Source organism: Achroia grisella, unplaced genomic scaffold (assembly GCF_030625045.1).
Source record: "Achroia grisella isolate CSIRO2021 unplaced genomic scaffold, CSIRO_AGI_Agris_v1 utg869, whole genome shotgun sequence".
Taxonomy (NCBI): domain Eukaryota; kingdom Metazoa; phylum Arthropoda; class Insecta; order Lepidoptera; family Pyralidae; genus Achroia; species Achroia grisella.
Genome location: NW_026713049.1, coordinates 2538904 through 2552465, shown reverse-complemented (window position 1 = coordinate 2552465; position 13562 = coordinate 2538904). Strand labels below are relative to the sequence as shown.

The 13562-nt window shown below is 31.0% G+C and overlaps 1 protein-coding gene across 2 annotated transcripts; it reads left to right on the top strand.

Annotated features, from left to right (window-relative positions):
- The first annotated feature begins 71 nt into the window (after positions 1-71).
- On the top strand, positions 72-4842 carry LOC131852920 (ceramide-1-phosphate transfer protein). Of its 2 annotated transcripts, none has more exons than XM_059203670.1 (4): positions 72-302; positions 490-659; positions 2774-2949; positions 3794-4842. In XM_059203670.1, the coding sequence occupies exons 1-4, from the start codon at positions 184-186 to the stop codon at positions 3920-3922; spliced, it is 594 nt and encodes a 197-aa protein (XP_059059653.1). In that variant the 5' UTR covers positions 72-183; the 3' UTR covers positions 3923-4842. The 2 variants fall into 2 exon arrangements, with proteins under 2 accessions (XP_059059653.1, XP_059059652.1); XM_059203669.1 differs by having other exon boundaries at positions 448-659.
- The last annotated feature ends 8720 nt before the right edge of the window (positions 4843-13562 follow it).

The following is a 13562-nucleotide window of genomic DNA, read 5'->3' as shown; positions in this document are numbered from 1 at the left end:
ATTATTAAAACTGTCCATTATGTTTTGTTTGCAGTTTTTTCATTCAGTTCTTAGTTCAGTGTCTGCTTTGAAATTATATTTCATATAATCGTAATCAAATAATTCTGATATCGTATATTGTTTATTTTAATTTATATTAGAATTATTTTAGTTTCATTGTGTTATTCAAGTATTATATAAAATATGTCCAATGAAAACAGCTTAGATTTACATTACGTACATCAAAGTTTTCAACGGAGCCTCAAAGAAAATGATGATGTAGTAATAGAGGCTTATATTGACGGCTATAATGAATTAGTGAAGTAAGTTTTTAGTTTAAATTAGTTGGTTTTCTAAAAACCTTTATGATTTATGTCAAAAAAATATATACGTTATTTCAAATAAGTTTGAATATTTAATAATCCCTAACCATATGGTTTATCTCTAATTAACATTAATTGTTTACAGATTTCTAAATCTTATTGGCACAGTGTTCTCATTTGTCAGCAGTGATGTTAAGAGTAAAATTAAAGTTATGGAAAAACATAAGGAGGGTGAAAATGCCATACAGTATGAATCTTTTAAAAAGATGATGAAGTATGAGAAAGAGACGGGTTTACACGAGAAGAGTGGCTTTGTTTCCGGCTCGAGGACTATGCTACGTCTACATAGAGGCTTGGGTATGTGGTTTTTCATGGTTGATAATATCTTGGTGTACCTGCCTGCACTGAAGAAATACTCTGGTGTCCACCAGGAGGATGAAAGGTTGAGCATGAAGTCAGGTCATTTAGCATTGTGTCAAATTCATAGCAGTAATGGTTTCCAGGGGAGTATTGTTGATGTGTAGGTTGCCCTGACATGGTGCTTCTATTGTTCATTACATGGCAGATTGCCGTCATCAGTACTGTGACCACATGGACAATTTATATTTTCTAATAATATATCATTCATATCTATCTTAGTCTTTAAGGTATTTATGATTTGGGCCATTAGTAGCCTGAATTAAATTAAATAATAAATTACTAACAATCCTACAACTTTAGTTTTGTATTTATTTATACTTTATTAGTTCTTATTTATTTCTCTTGTTTACTACAAACAGCATCTAGCTATAATAAACTTGTGAGATGTTATAGTTTTTACTTATTAGATATATTCACAAGTTATTCTCACGCACTACTGTGCAATCTTATGAATTTGTTCCAAAAGTTGATTAAGCAAGTTCTTTTGAATGTAGGACTGTTTTGTATTTATTCAAAAATTTAAAAAAATTGTGTAACCATAATCCAACCAATCTCCAATAACATCAAATATACAACCTCAGTTACTTGCTGTAAATGTTGCCTATTGATGAAATAAAAAAAAAAAATTCTTTATAGTATTAATAGAGAAGTGTTAGCTTCTGTTCACTGTCTGGACCAGTGTTTCCTAACGTTTTTGGAGCCATGCCCCACCTTTGCCTTTCTAAAATTCCCTTTGTATAATACATAATTTATAATATAAAAATTTTAAGAAACAAATAATAGGTTTGAGGAAGAAATTACTAGAAAATTGTTAATAATCAAATAAAAACGAAACAGTAAGTAAATTTTGAAAACATGTAATGAAGAATTCATATTCACATTACATTATTTTAATAAAGAATCTATTTTCGAATCGCCCTATTGAACAATGAAATTACCCCCCTGTGAAGCGTCATCCTCACATTACTACTACTGGTCTGGACAATATGCCCTTGACCATATCAAATACTTTATATCATAAAAATTTATATTTGATATATTAGTAAATTTATAGTCTTTACTTCAAAAATTAACTATAATAATTACAGAATGATAAGAAAGTTTACTTTATAAATACTATCAGCTAGTATAGGTGGCATATCATTTGATAACTATGATAATAATTATTACATGATAATGATAAGCAATTTTATACTTATAATTCATAGTGTTATTATAGCTTTGTAACCAACCTAACTCAAAGGTTGTGATCAAATCTCACTGACTAATGTAAATCTTCATAGCAGTTTATATTTCTGACTACTACTCTGTTGATAGAAACATCTATATTAGCCAAATTAATCTGTCAGAGAGTTGTAAGCTTGTTTCTGTAAATTAATTAACCCCAAAATAATAGGATGAAGGCTATATAATGATGATTATACTACTGGCTCTGCTTGAATGGTTGCCTGTACAAAAATACTCTTTAATGATAAATTAAATTAACTAAAAAAAAACAGATACTAACTTTGAGATAAACCTTTACAGTTGATTTCCCAAAAATAAAATCGTTTTAATCAACAGTATTTACAAAATTTTTATTATTAAAAGTGTGTTTTTTTTACATAATATAAATAATGGTGGCAAAGATGCTGATCTCCTGTTTGATGGTAAATGGTGACCGTCTGTCTTCTATATACATGAACAACACTATGGACATGTTATTATTGTTTGATGCCTGTAATACCACTTGTATGTTGCCATCCCAACAGACTAAGATGTTTTGCCTCTTAATATTTAATTTCACTGCCTAAACCACATGCTACAACCAAATACAGCTTATAGAGCAAGTTGCTTGTCAGCTGAAATAGGTGAGACTCAGTAGCGGGCCTGGAAATTAATATCTGGGTCGTATATATCACAATTAAAAAATAAAAATAGGTGAAACTCATCTGGGTCTATAAATACGTCATTGGTTTAGGTACCTACACAAACAAATGAATTTACAGTCCAGTCTACCTCAGGTAAATCTGTCAAATATACAACTAAGCTTTTTGGTACTTATATTTCAGATTTCATCAGATTATTCCTGAAAAGGTTGAGTGAATCAAATGATACTGTAAGCACATGTACCACATGTCAAGGGTCATACAATGAAACCCTTGCGGAATTCCACCCGTGGTACATACGGCAAGCTGCTACGCTCGCTATGCATGCTCTGCCAACAAGACCTGACCTACTCAAAAAGGTATGGATATTCTGTCTAAATATAGATAGTTGAAAGGTAATTGCTTACTTGAAGATGATTATAACCCAGGATAATTCACACAGCGTCATCTATCCCCAAGCTAGGCAGAGCATGTTGTGGGTACTAGACAACTGATAGATATACTCAGATATTATAGACATGTACATATATTATGTACATAATAACAGGAAACTTAAATACATTTTTCTTTGTACAGACATAATCGATTCTCAATCGATCCCTCGCACGGTGCAAGTAAGGTTTGTATTCATGAGTAAGATTATTTCTGTCGGTCTGGGTTTTTTTATATAGAAAACACAGACCAATACAAACAATCATACTCATGAATACAAAAGTTCGCATCATGCGAGGAATTGAACCCGCGACCAATAGAAGTAAGGCTAAACCGCATGCCCTCCTTTTTTTATAATATTTAAAAAATTAAGTGCTTTGTAGTTGGCATAGAATGAATCGTTAAGTATGACGAACTTTATTCGTCCTCAATCTTGCACTAGGTAGTGATACAATCTCTACTGTCACACAGTCTGGGTGTAGCCTGAAAATCTATGCGTTTATATCCGAAATCATGCCATAGTGCGCTGTTTTTTTTTAAACTATTCTAGTGCTATTGGCCCTTGTTGGACTTTAACTGAAAATTGAGACAAGTACAATAGATGCTAAAAACATGCTTATGGTGTGACTAAAGGCCAACTCCGGGCTATCGAATAAGGGTTTACTCTGATACTGAGAGAGGTTCGAACCTCGGCTCAAGCTGAAATTTCGGTTTCCATTTCCATAATTTATATCGCAAATTTAAAAACAGTGATACTATAATGCTTTTTAGATTTTCGGCACAGAGGCAAGTCTAGCTGCAGCGTTGGCTGTACTACCGCAAACATTATCATCATGCGACGAGGTGTATAAACGCGTACAACAACTGTATACGGACTTCGAGTTTCACGAATTACCATAAACAACAGTGTTCGTACAAGAAGGGAGGTAACTTTTCATTACATCGGCTTTGGTAAACAGCGGATCAGTATGTTTAAAAGTTTTATGTGAATTTATTTGTACATAACTGTTAATTTGTTTTTTTTTCTGCACACAAGAAAATGTATATGTGACAAACTTAATGCCAAGTCAACAGTTGTGATCAACAGTATGAGTATAAGACAGTGCATTATCAGAATAGAATAGAATTTTACAGACTCTTCTTGACACAAGAATAATGACATGAAAAAACACAAACACTAATTTACACACATTACAAAACAGGAGTCAATGTGGACCAATACTCAGCAAAATGCTGAAAATGTTTTATACGCTGATTTTCGGTGTATAAATTATATATGATAATACACTGATTTATATTATATATGGTACAATAACAGTGTGCAAACAATATATATATATATATATATATATTCAGATAGACAATGTGTAATATAAACGCAATTCCTTCTATAGAAATTAAGTATAAGGCATAATATTTTTTATGTGATAGTAATAGCAAATAATCTAATAATACGAGAAAACGTGGCAACTATCTCATCGATATACATGAACAGTCATGGGCATTGCAAAATACAAATCTATGACACGCGCCCGGGCGCTGTACTCCGGTGCTCCAGTCGCCTCTCCGATCGATCCCCCGTCCTATGCAAACTGGGATCAATATTATGACGGCCTGAGCCGTGATTCGAACACCTAGCGGTGCCCTCAGGCTAAAGTCGTATCCGTCAGACGGGAGTTGGCTTTCAGCCGCTCCATAAGCCCTCCGAGTTTTGCAGTGCCATCTGCACTCTCCCCATATCGTCCGGTGAAGCTGTGAAGGCCAGCGGCTAACAGTATTAGAGTAGTCCGAAAAAAATCTACTAATTCCTTTGCCTCAAAGGTTCGGAGTCATTCATTCCTATTGCATAATGTATTTAGTTTTCACTAAAAACTAAATCGGTCATTTGGTAATCAGTTTATTCCTTGAAAACACGCGACCGATGTTACATTTTTTTAATCTCTCGTGGATACAAAAACTAAATAAATTTTCGTATTCGTACTGATACAGATATATTATCTATGGTATGGTACGGCCCTTATTTGTTCGTGATAAAAAGTACTTGTAACTTTCATAGTATTACTATAGAAAAGAAATGGTGTCACACGCGATAGATAACTGTGATATACTGATGAGAATAATGAGTTACTATATGTCTCTATAAATGCAGTATTTGCGTTGTATCCAGTAGTATTTTAAATATCGATTATTGTTATTAATTGTAATTAGTTAAAAAAAATATTTTTCCATAATTTTTTAAATTTGCCTTAATTTTTAAATGAGAAAGTTCCTAATTGTTAATTTAGGTAAAAAACCTGATCATTCAATGGTTCTTAGTAAGTGTATTTGAGTTTAAAGATCAATCATATTTTTTCTGTGCGAAATAAAAGATAAAAAAATATTTAAACAGCAAAATAGTCCTTATTATGTTTATTTCAATAAAAAAGATTAATCATACATTATCTTTGCGAAATAATGATCAAAAAGTATATCATTATAAAAAATATGTCATAATTTTTACAGCTCCCTAATAATTTACAATGATTATACAAAGAAATAAGATATAATCATATTACAAAGAAGATAATTTGACTGTGAAATGAACAAAATGTTGAGTCTATTGATGTCATGTTTTAAATCTTGTCAGAAATTAAATAATATAACTCGCTTCATTATTTACTTTCGCTCATCTGTTATCTATATTAATAACGCCCATTTTATCAGATACAGTACTATAACTTGAGATAAAAATGAGTTCATAACGGTCATTTTGGATCGTGAATTATATAGGTAGGTTACCTACCTACCTATACCTACCTTCAATTACATATTTAATTATTTGTTTAACTTTTGCGGACTTAACACCATGCGCATTTTCTACCAGTGAACCATTAGAGCAGAGAATAATTGTTGGCGTTGCAAATATTCTGCTGCTTTCTAACAAACCATCTCTTTTCGTGGGATTACTTTATTCACAAAACTTAATTAATATTTCTTGTAATTATGATTATATATTGTATCTACTAGATATTTTTATCTTATGGAGAAACAGTACTATGTACATACATATGCAATATGACTTATATGTACACTTATATTTTAACAGTATTGTTTGAATTCTATTCTACCCAAAAATTTTGTAGGTGTATAAAATATTTGAAATATAAAACGGTGCGACGCCGTTTTAGCATTATGAAAAGCATAATAATATTACATAAAATTAACATAAACATATATATTTTCTTAATTTAAATCGTTTTAAATTATAATTGTTAGATCAACATTATTTTTTTAAGTTTCGATTGTTGATGAATTTTAGTCTTCATCGAATAATTTTTAAGTGTAATCTAATTGGCGAAAATGAATATGTATAATATTTTTTATCATTTTATAAAAACTATACTACCTGAGTTATTATAGAAAGAAGAATATATAATTACTACTACTACACTCCCATTGTTATTTTTTTTAAATATAACACAAATATTTTTACTTAATCAGCAACAAAATTTTAAATTATGTACTTACTTAATTTGTAACAATATCAGTGAGTTCATCTAATAATTCATAATTAAATTAAGTCTATTAAAATTATATTAATGTATGGAATCTTGAGCTCAATTGTAACTGTTGCTCATGTTATCCTTTTCTATGTGTATTTTTATATACAAAAAAAAATACATCGTAAACACAGATAAAATTAAATACTCAATGAGAGGTAATATCTACTTTAGGTACGAATAATTTGCTTTGTTAATAATGACAATGTTATACGTATATAACTATGCAATATCAAATAGAATATAAACTAAACAAAGTATATGAAATTGCCTAAGAAAATTTGCATTGTAATTTTCAAAGGCTGGTTATAAATGTTTTCTTTGAAATACTATAACTATAATTACGAATATATAGTTGTATAAGATGATTGTAGTTAAATAAATAATCCTCAGGATATATTTAGTTTCTACGAGTAGGCCCTCCTACTAGTAGGAGCCCAACTGCCGGACCCCAGAGGTCATAGTCATAATATTATGACATGTGCTATTATTGTAATATATAAAAAGTATATGAGTATAAAAATGTTAAGATAAGAATAATATAGAGGGCTAGTCATAAGACACTAAGCCAAAAGTTAGAGCTCGCTCTAAAAGAAATGGTAGTTGCCTCGGTGGCCTATTCCATTGGTCGCAGGTTCGAAGTCTCCAACGTTGCAAACATTTGTATTGAGGACTATAATTTTTGCTGGTTTTCACCTTGGTATACCGACCCTTTAGGACCAGCCCTGTATATTGATTATATATCTGAGTGATTGTATATGTATCGTGCTTGAAATTGTAATTTAGGAAAAATTATAATATATATGTTGGCTTGTTCTGTTTTATAACACGCATGTATTATACACATGAACCTTCCTCTATTATCCCTTTATCTATAGCTGAAAGTGCATTAAAATCGTCACGTATTTTAAAAATATAAACGAACAGTCGGCGCCGGCACTTTGTTTTGTACTATGTAGATGATAATAGAATGGTGTTCCAGCCTGCCTTTATGGTATACGCTGGCGGGGCACTCGTAGAGAATAATATTATGAAGTCGGGTAAGCTAGCCCATCGACGCGAATTCAGCAGAAATTAACCACAATAGCTTCCACACGCGGAAGTCGACCTGACAAGTTATACCAACAATAGGGGTACTAGTCCACATTACTGATAATTCTTTCACCCCACCAAATTATGTATTGGGACTAGTTGGCGCTGTCTGAAATGTCGAATATAAACAAGTATTTTCTTGATTATGCAGACTTCTGCAATTAATTCCTTTTGCGCGGCGTCTACGTCCCCAACCAAAGCTAGAAAATATGTATTGTATATTAAATGTATAATAAATATGTATATTGACTTTTAAGTATTAGTACAAATGCTAGCTATGTAGTTCTCTTATAACGGCCGTTAATTTTATATTCATTCTGGCAAGAATAAATATTTGAATAATAGGAATGAGGTAAATTCAGGTATTTATTTCCATTTTTTTGTTAATTGTGATAATAGAATGGTGCACCCGCCTGCGTTAACGGTTTAACGGTGGAGAGGCATCAGTGGAGTTTGATGAGTAGGAAGTCAAGCTGATCGTGGCAAATTGACCTGGAACTTGTCACGATGGTTTCCAGGGGGAACTACGTGGAGGTCGATCTAACATGGTACTTTGCTAGCCATGAGTTGATTAGTCCTATTACTAACAATCCCCCTCCAGAATGTATATGTTCTAGCCAATTTAGAAAATTTATGTATTAATTATCTAAAGTGATTTATTTTGTTGTTTTTTACTTAGAATAATACAGAAAAAAATAATAATATATTTTCTAAGTAAAGTAAATATAAGAGATTTTCATTGTTATGAAGATTGTATTGTAAAATAAGAATAAAAAAACACAGTACAATAAACTACATAAGCTTACCAGATAGTTTAATTAAAAAAGCTAATAAATAATATATGTAACCATATTTGATAATAATAGAAGTCAGATTTTAACTGTAGTAATATGATTAAAAAAATGTATGTATGTATAAGTGCATTCCGTGTTGTTAATATTATGTGATACGAATATTTGCTTGCCTCATTATAATAATACTAATGAATTGTAACAATTTAATATAAGATGATGTGTACATGTAGGTTGCTACCAAATATCTATATGCCCTTATAGAGGGGGGTATTAGGCCTCAGTCTCGCTAGTCTAGCGGTTTAGCACAGCTTTATTTCCGATGGTCGCGGGTGCGGTTCCTCGCACGATCACATGAGTATGATTGTTTGTATGTCTAAATATCTAAATATTTATATGAATATGGAATATAATAGAGCTTGTGTTATGGGTACTAGACAACTAGTACCCATAACACAAGCTCTACTTATAATAGGAATAGATGGCGCTGTGTTAATCGTCCAGGGTTATTTATTTCATAAATATATTATTACGGTAATGCTGGAATATCATATTCCAAATATTATTAATTTTTTAATACAAAATAAATATCCTTTATAAATGCAATATTCCGTTCCGTGCGTATTGGTTCCTAAAAATATTTCTTGTCGCTTTGTTAATAAAGATCTATTTTCATTGCAGAGAAGAAATTGTAGTAGTCTTTTTTGAAGTAATTTTATACTACAAAGACCTGTAGCGGGGTATATAGATAATATGGTAGCACCTAAAGGTTTCAAAAATAGGGAATCCTAGTATAACGGCTCATAGGGGTCAATGGCAAAGGAAAATATACTGCGCTACCCTAATAAGTAAAAGGCCATGATAATCATGAGCTAAATGTTTGAAAAATGTCTGAAAGATTTATACCACGCCTTCTGTAAAGATGACCGTGTTCGACAATAATACAGGTTGAATTCTGTCGGAAAGTTTTTCAATCTCAAATTTTATAATATATATGTAAGTTATATGTGTTAAAATAATTTAAATCGTATTTCACTGTGACTTTAAAATTAAAAATTAATTTGTTGTATGCTTATACATTCCCAATTTGTAGCATTCCTCAAACAGTTATTGGGATAGAACGTTTAATGTAAATTTTTATATGCCAGATTTTTCTATAAGTAATAAATATTTTTGCCAATGACTTTTTTTTATTAATAACATTTGTCTGTAATTAGGTTTGAAAGCCTAGTTGTTTTAGCGGTATAGCAGACCGCATTACGCTTCTAATGGTCGCGGGTTCGATTCCTCTTATGCTATAAAAACTTGGACTTATGAGTGTGATTGTATCGGTCAGAGTTCTTTCTTTTATGTAGGTATTTATAAAAGAATGTATTTAAGTATTTCTATGAATTTCTTACTGTCCATAACAAGCCCTGTTTAGCTTGGAAAAAAAGCAGACGACCCACAATGGTAAGCGGTAACAGTCGCCTATATACCTAGATGAATAGCACAGATCACGTAATCATGTAACGCTCGTGATACCACTCACGTGTCTCCATTCCGGACGACTAAGATGTGTATGTCGTGTATGTCATACATAATATCCTAAAATTCTCGGCCTAATCACACCCTATAACTAACAGCTTACAAAGTAAGCTACTTAGTGTTACGCAGCTGAAATAGGTGAGGGAATCATACAGACGATTTATTGCTAAGTGATAAAGTTGTAAGTAAAACAACAATTGTATTGCGTATGCCGCTATTTATTCGATGTTTAAAAACAATATAACTGTATGATGTCATCCCAAAATCAACGGCGTCGCTCAACCCAACAATACAAAATAATAAACTTATTATAATTCACAGGTCGCTTATATTTTACAGCTATATATAAGTAGATGTGCCAATATCCCTTATTCATAAAAACTATACTTGGGAAGTATTGGATAGTTCTGTCAAATAATACAGCTCAAAAGTAAAGAATAAACCAGTTTAATCTAAAATAGAAACATTGAGCATGATTGTGTCATGACCTCATATTTTATGGTCCTTCGAGCCGGATTGTTAAAATGTATTTATAACATTTTTCAAGCCGGATAGTAAAATTTAAAGATTAATGTACTAATAACAGTTTTTATCAATTAAGGGACATAATGCATTTTTAATAATTACAATTCAACGAGTCGAAACAAATTTCGACAGTCAATTATATTTCTAAAAATTGTTAACAGCTGACTTCTGCAATGTAAAATTAACCTATACAGCTTAGAATAAGACAGCACATATGCCATCATACTCTCTTAGAAGTATATAAAAATGATGACTAAGAAAAGTGTTAACTAATGAAAATCTCATTATCTTTCGTTATGCTCGCCATTTAGAAATGATACGACAAAAACTACATATCTTTAGCTAATTTTGTTGGCACAATGAAAATACTGAGCATAATAACATTATGATGAAAAGGTATTCTATTTTTAGGGACACGTGGACAATTAGTTAAGTCAAATACTGCTGTTCTTATTATTGTAGTTCAATCAAATATACAATAGCAGAATGATTTAAGAAAAATGAATATTAATATCAAACTAACTTTTTACAAACTTTGAGAATGGACGAGATTTCTAAAAAATTCCTTAAATGGACTTCTTTTATACATGGAATTACAAAATTCTATACATAACTTATAATAATCTATATCTATAATACAATGTGTTAGAGATTATACAATTGTAAAATAGGTTTCATATTAAATTTATATTATACATATATAGGTAAATTATATGGTAATCCAAGTGTAATGAAACTATTTTATATTTTTTTAAATGAAAAATCGATTGCTATCTTTACATTTATTTTCTTTACTAGAAAAATGTAACAAAACGCTAACATAAAAATATATTATATTGTTATTTATATGTATTCGTATATATGTATTTGCTACATGATCATGAATTGCGTTAGATTTCTGAACCTCGTCTGATTTATTTGTAGGCTTTATTCAGATGTTCATAAATTTAGTTTCTGCATAATGTTGGTTTATAAATTATTATAAACCAACATTATTCAGAATGTAAAATGTCTGAATAGTAAGTAAGTAAGTAAATATATATTATATAAAAAATGTTCTATGTATTGTAAAGTTCCACTACAGAGTTCATATTACTAAACCGATATCAACAGTCAAGTTTATATATTAACTGTAACTTCAAACTTTATCACTAACAATTCTACACGTACTATATAGTTTTGTATTAATAAATAATAAAGCACCTATGAGGAATCTGCAGATTAGTATAAAAATATGATTGATATAAAGGAGTGTAGGGTCATATAGTATTTCATTTACGCAATACAGCTGCGTGCTAAGTGCTAGCGTAACGCGAGCGCCTCCGTTATACTTATAACTTCGGTGCGAGCGAGAGCGCGCTTGTATTGCTGTCTCACTCACTCTATTCGACCAGCTGATTACTTGGTACACCAATATTACCATTTTTTGCAAATTATTCCAAATAAAGGGTCCACAAATATGACTAAGATATTGGTTTTCTTACTACCTATACTAACCCACTACAGGAGGTATAAAATCGTATATGTAAATCACCATTATAGAGAACTAAGCTGTCATGCCTCTGTACCCTGTAATTTCTCTGCTATACTTGAGGTATAGCAGAGAAATTACCTTTAACCGAAATACAGCTTACAAAGTAAAATAAATTTAAATTTAAAACATCTTTTAATCATATTTATTGAGCAAAGCCTACTCACTAAAGGATTACTTGAATGACAAACGTGCATGGCAAAAGTTGTCCATCACGGAATTTTCATTTAATGTTAGACATAAACACCTACATAAGTGTATAATGTAACCAAAATGGCTTTAAAAAAAGGAAAATCAGTTGAGTTTCTTGCCAGAATTGAATCTGTGTACTGAATTGAACGGTAGGGAAAAAAATATTAATACTCCTTGACGTTTATAAGCGGCTATAATGTACATATGTATAAGTGGCAATAACTACATAAATAAAATATTATTGATTTTGTTTATATTGAAATAAAAAGCAGGCTGCTTGCCGGTGCGCATAAACTAACACAGTGGTAACCACGTAAGCTATTGTGTACAAAATCTATTTCGGTAAATTTATTATAAGATAGAAAACAGCTATAAAATATATAATAATTATTGATGTAAACTGGCAACATTATTTAATAAGAATGTAATAGTTTATGAGAACAACTGAAACTATGTAAAATTGGTGCCAATAAAAACTATTGTTATTACTATTAACCTGATGAAAACAAGAAATATTTTACATATATTTTGGTGTAAACATAATGTTAGACCTATAAAACCTTAGATACCATTCCTATTTTACGGGACATGGATTCCCCCCCTTTGAGACTTTGAAGGGGGGGGGGGGGTTAAAGTTGGGCACTTTTTAATAATTAATATATCCTTTTTTAATACTGATATTACAATGTGAACATAAAAAAACTCTAGGACCCTCATAGTTGAAACAATCCCGTTAGCTACCGTTATTTAACCAAATGTGTGGTTAGTTATTGCATTTTAGCAACCGCATTTTATCGGTCATTAACCATCTGACTGTGACATAGAAAAAAATCCGTCACCTTTTTATTTATTTTTCGATATAGGATATATTTCTGGTCTAGATGATGACCTACATATTCTGGGATTTTATAATGCACGAAAAGCATTCGTACGTGTCCATTAAAATAGTCCAGTTAGGTGTATTACCTAGAAAAGAGAAAGGCTCGTTTTTAGATATTCTATTTGAGCCTTCTTTTATACAGTTCATTTTTTTTTAGTGCTCCTTTTTGGACTCTGACTAGTGAAAGTAACAAGCATAAAATGCGGTTAGTTAACCGTTAATAACGAAAAATGCATTTTAACCGTTTATTTTTTTTTACATAACAAGTTTTAATGTCACGCATTGTCACAAGTTAAAGGGGGCTCTAACTTGTGACATAATTTCTGAATGGTCGCTAAGTATGGTCGGGCTTTCGCTTATTTGTCATAACGTTATTATTACGCTATATAATAAATTTTATATTTATTTATAAACCGTAAAATATGAATACATCGTTCCTTATTTACAACTAATCGAATCGATT

Coding starts and splice junctions, on each gene's coding strand:
- LOC131852920 (XM_059203669.1), top strand. CDS start 184: ATGTCCAATGAAAACAGCTTAGATTTACATTACGTACATCAAAGTTTT. Junction 660..2,773: donor ACGTCTACATAGAGGCTTGG/GTATGTGGTTTT, acceptor CTTATATTTCAG/ATTTCATCAGATTATTCCTG. Junction 2,950..3,793: donor GACCTGACCTACTCAAAAAG/GTATGGATATTC, acceptor AATGCTTTTTAG/ATTTTCGGCACAGAGGCAAG.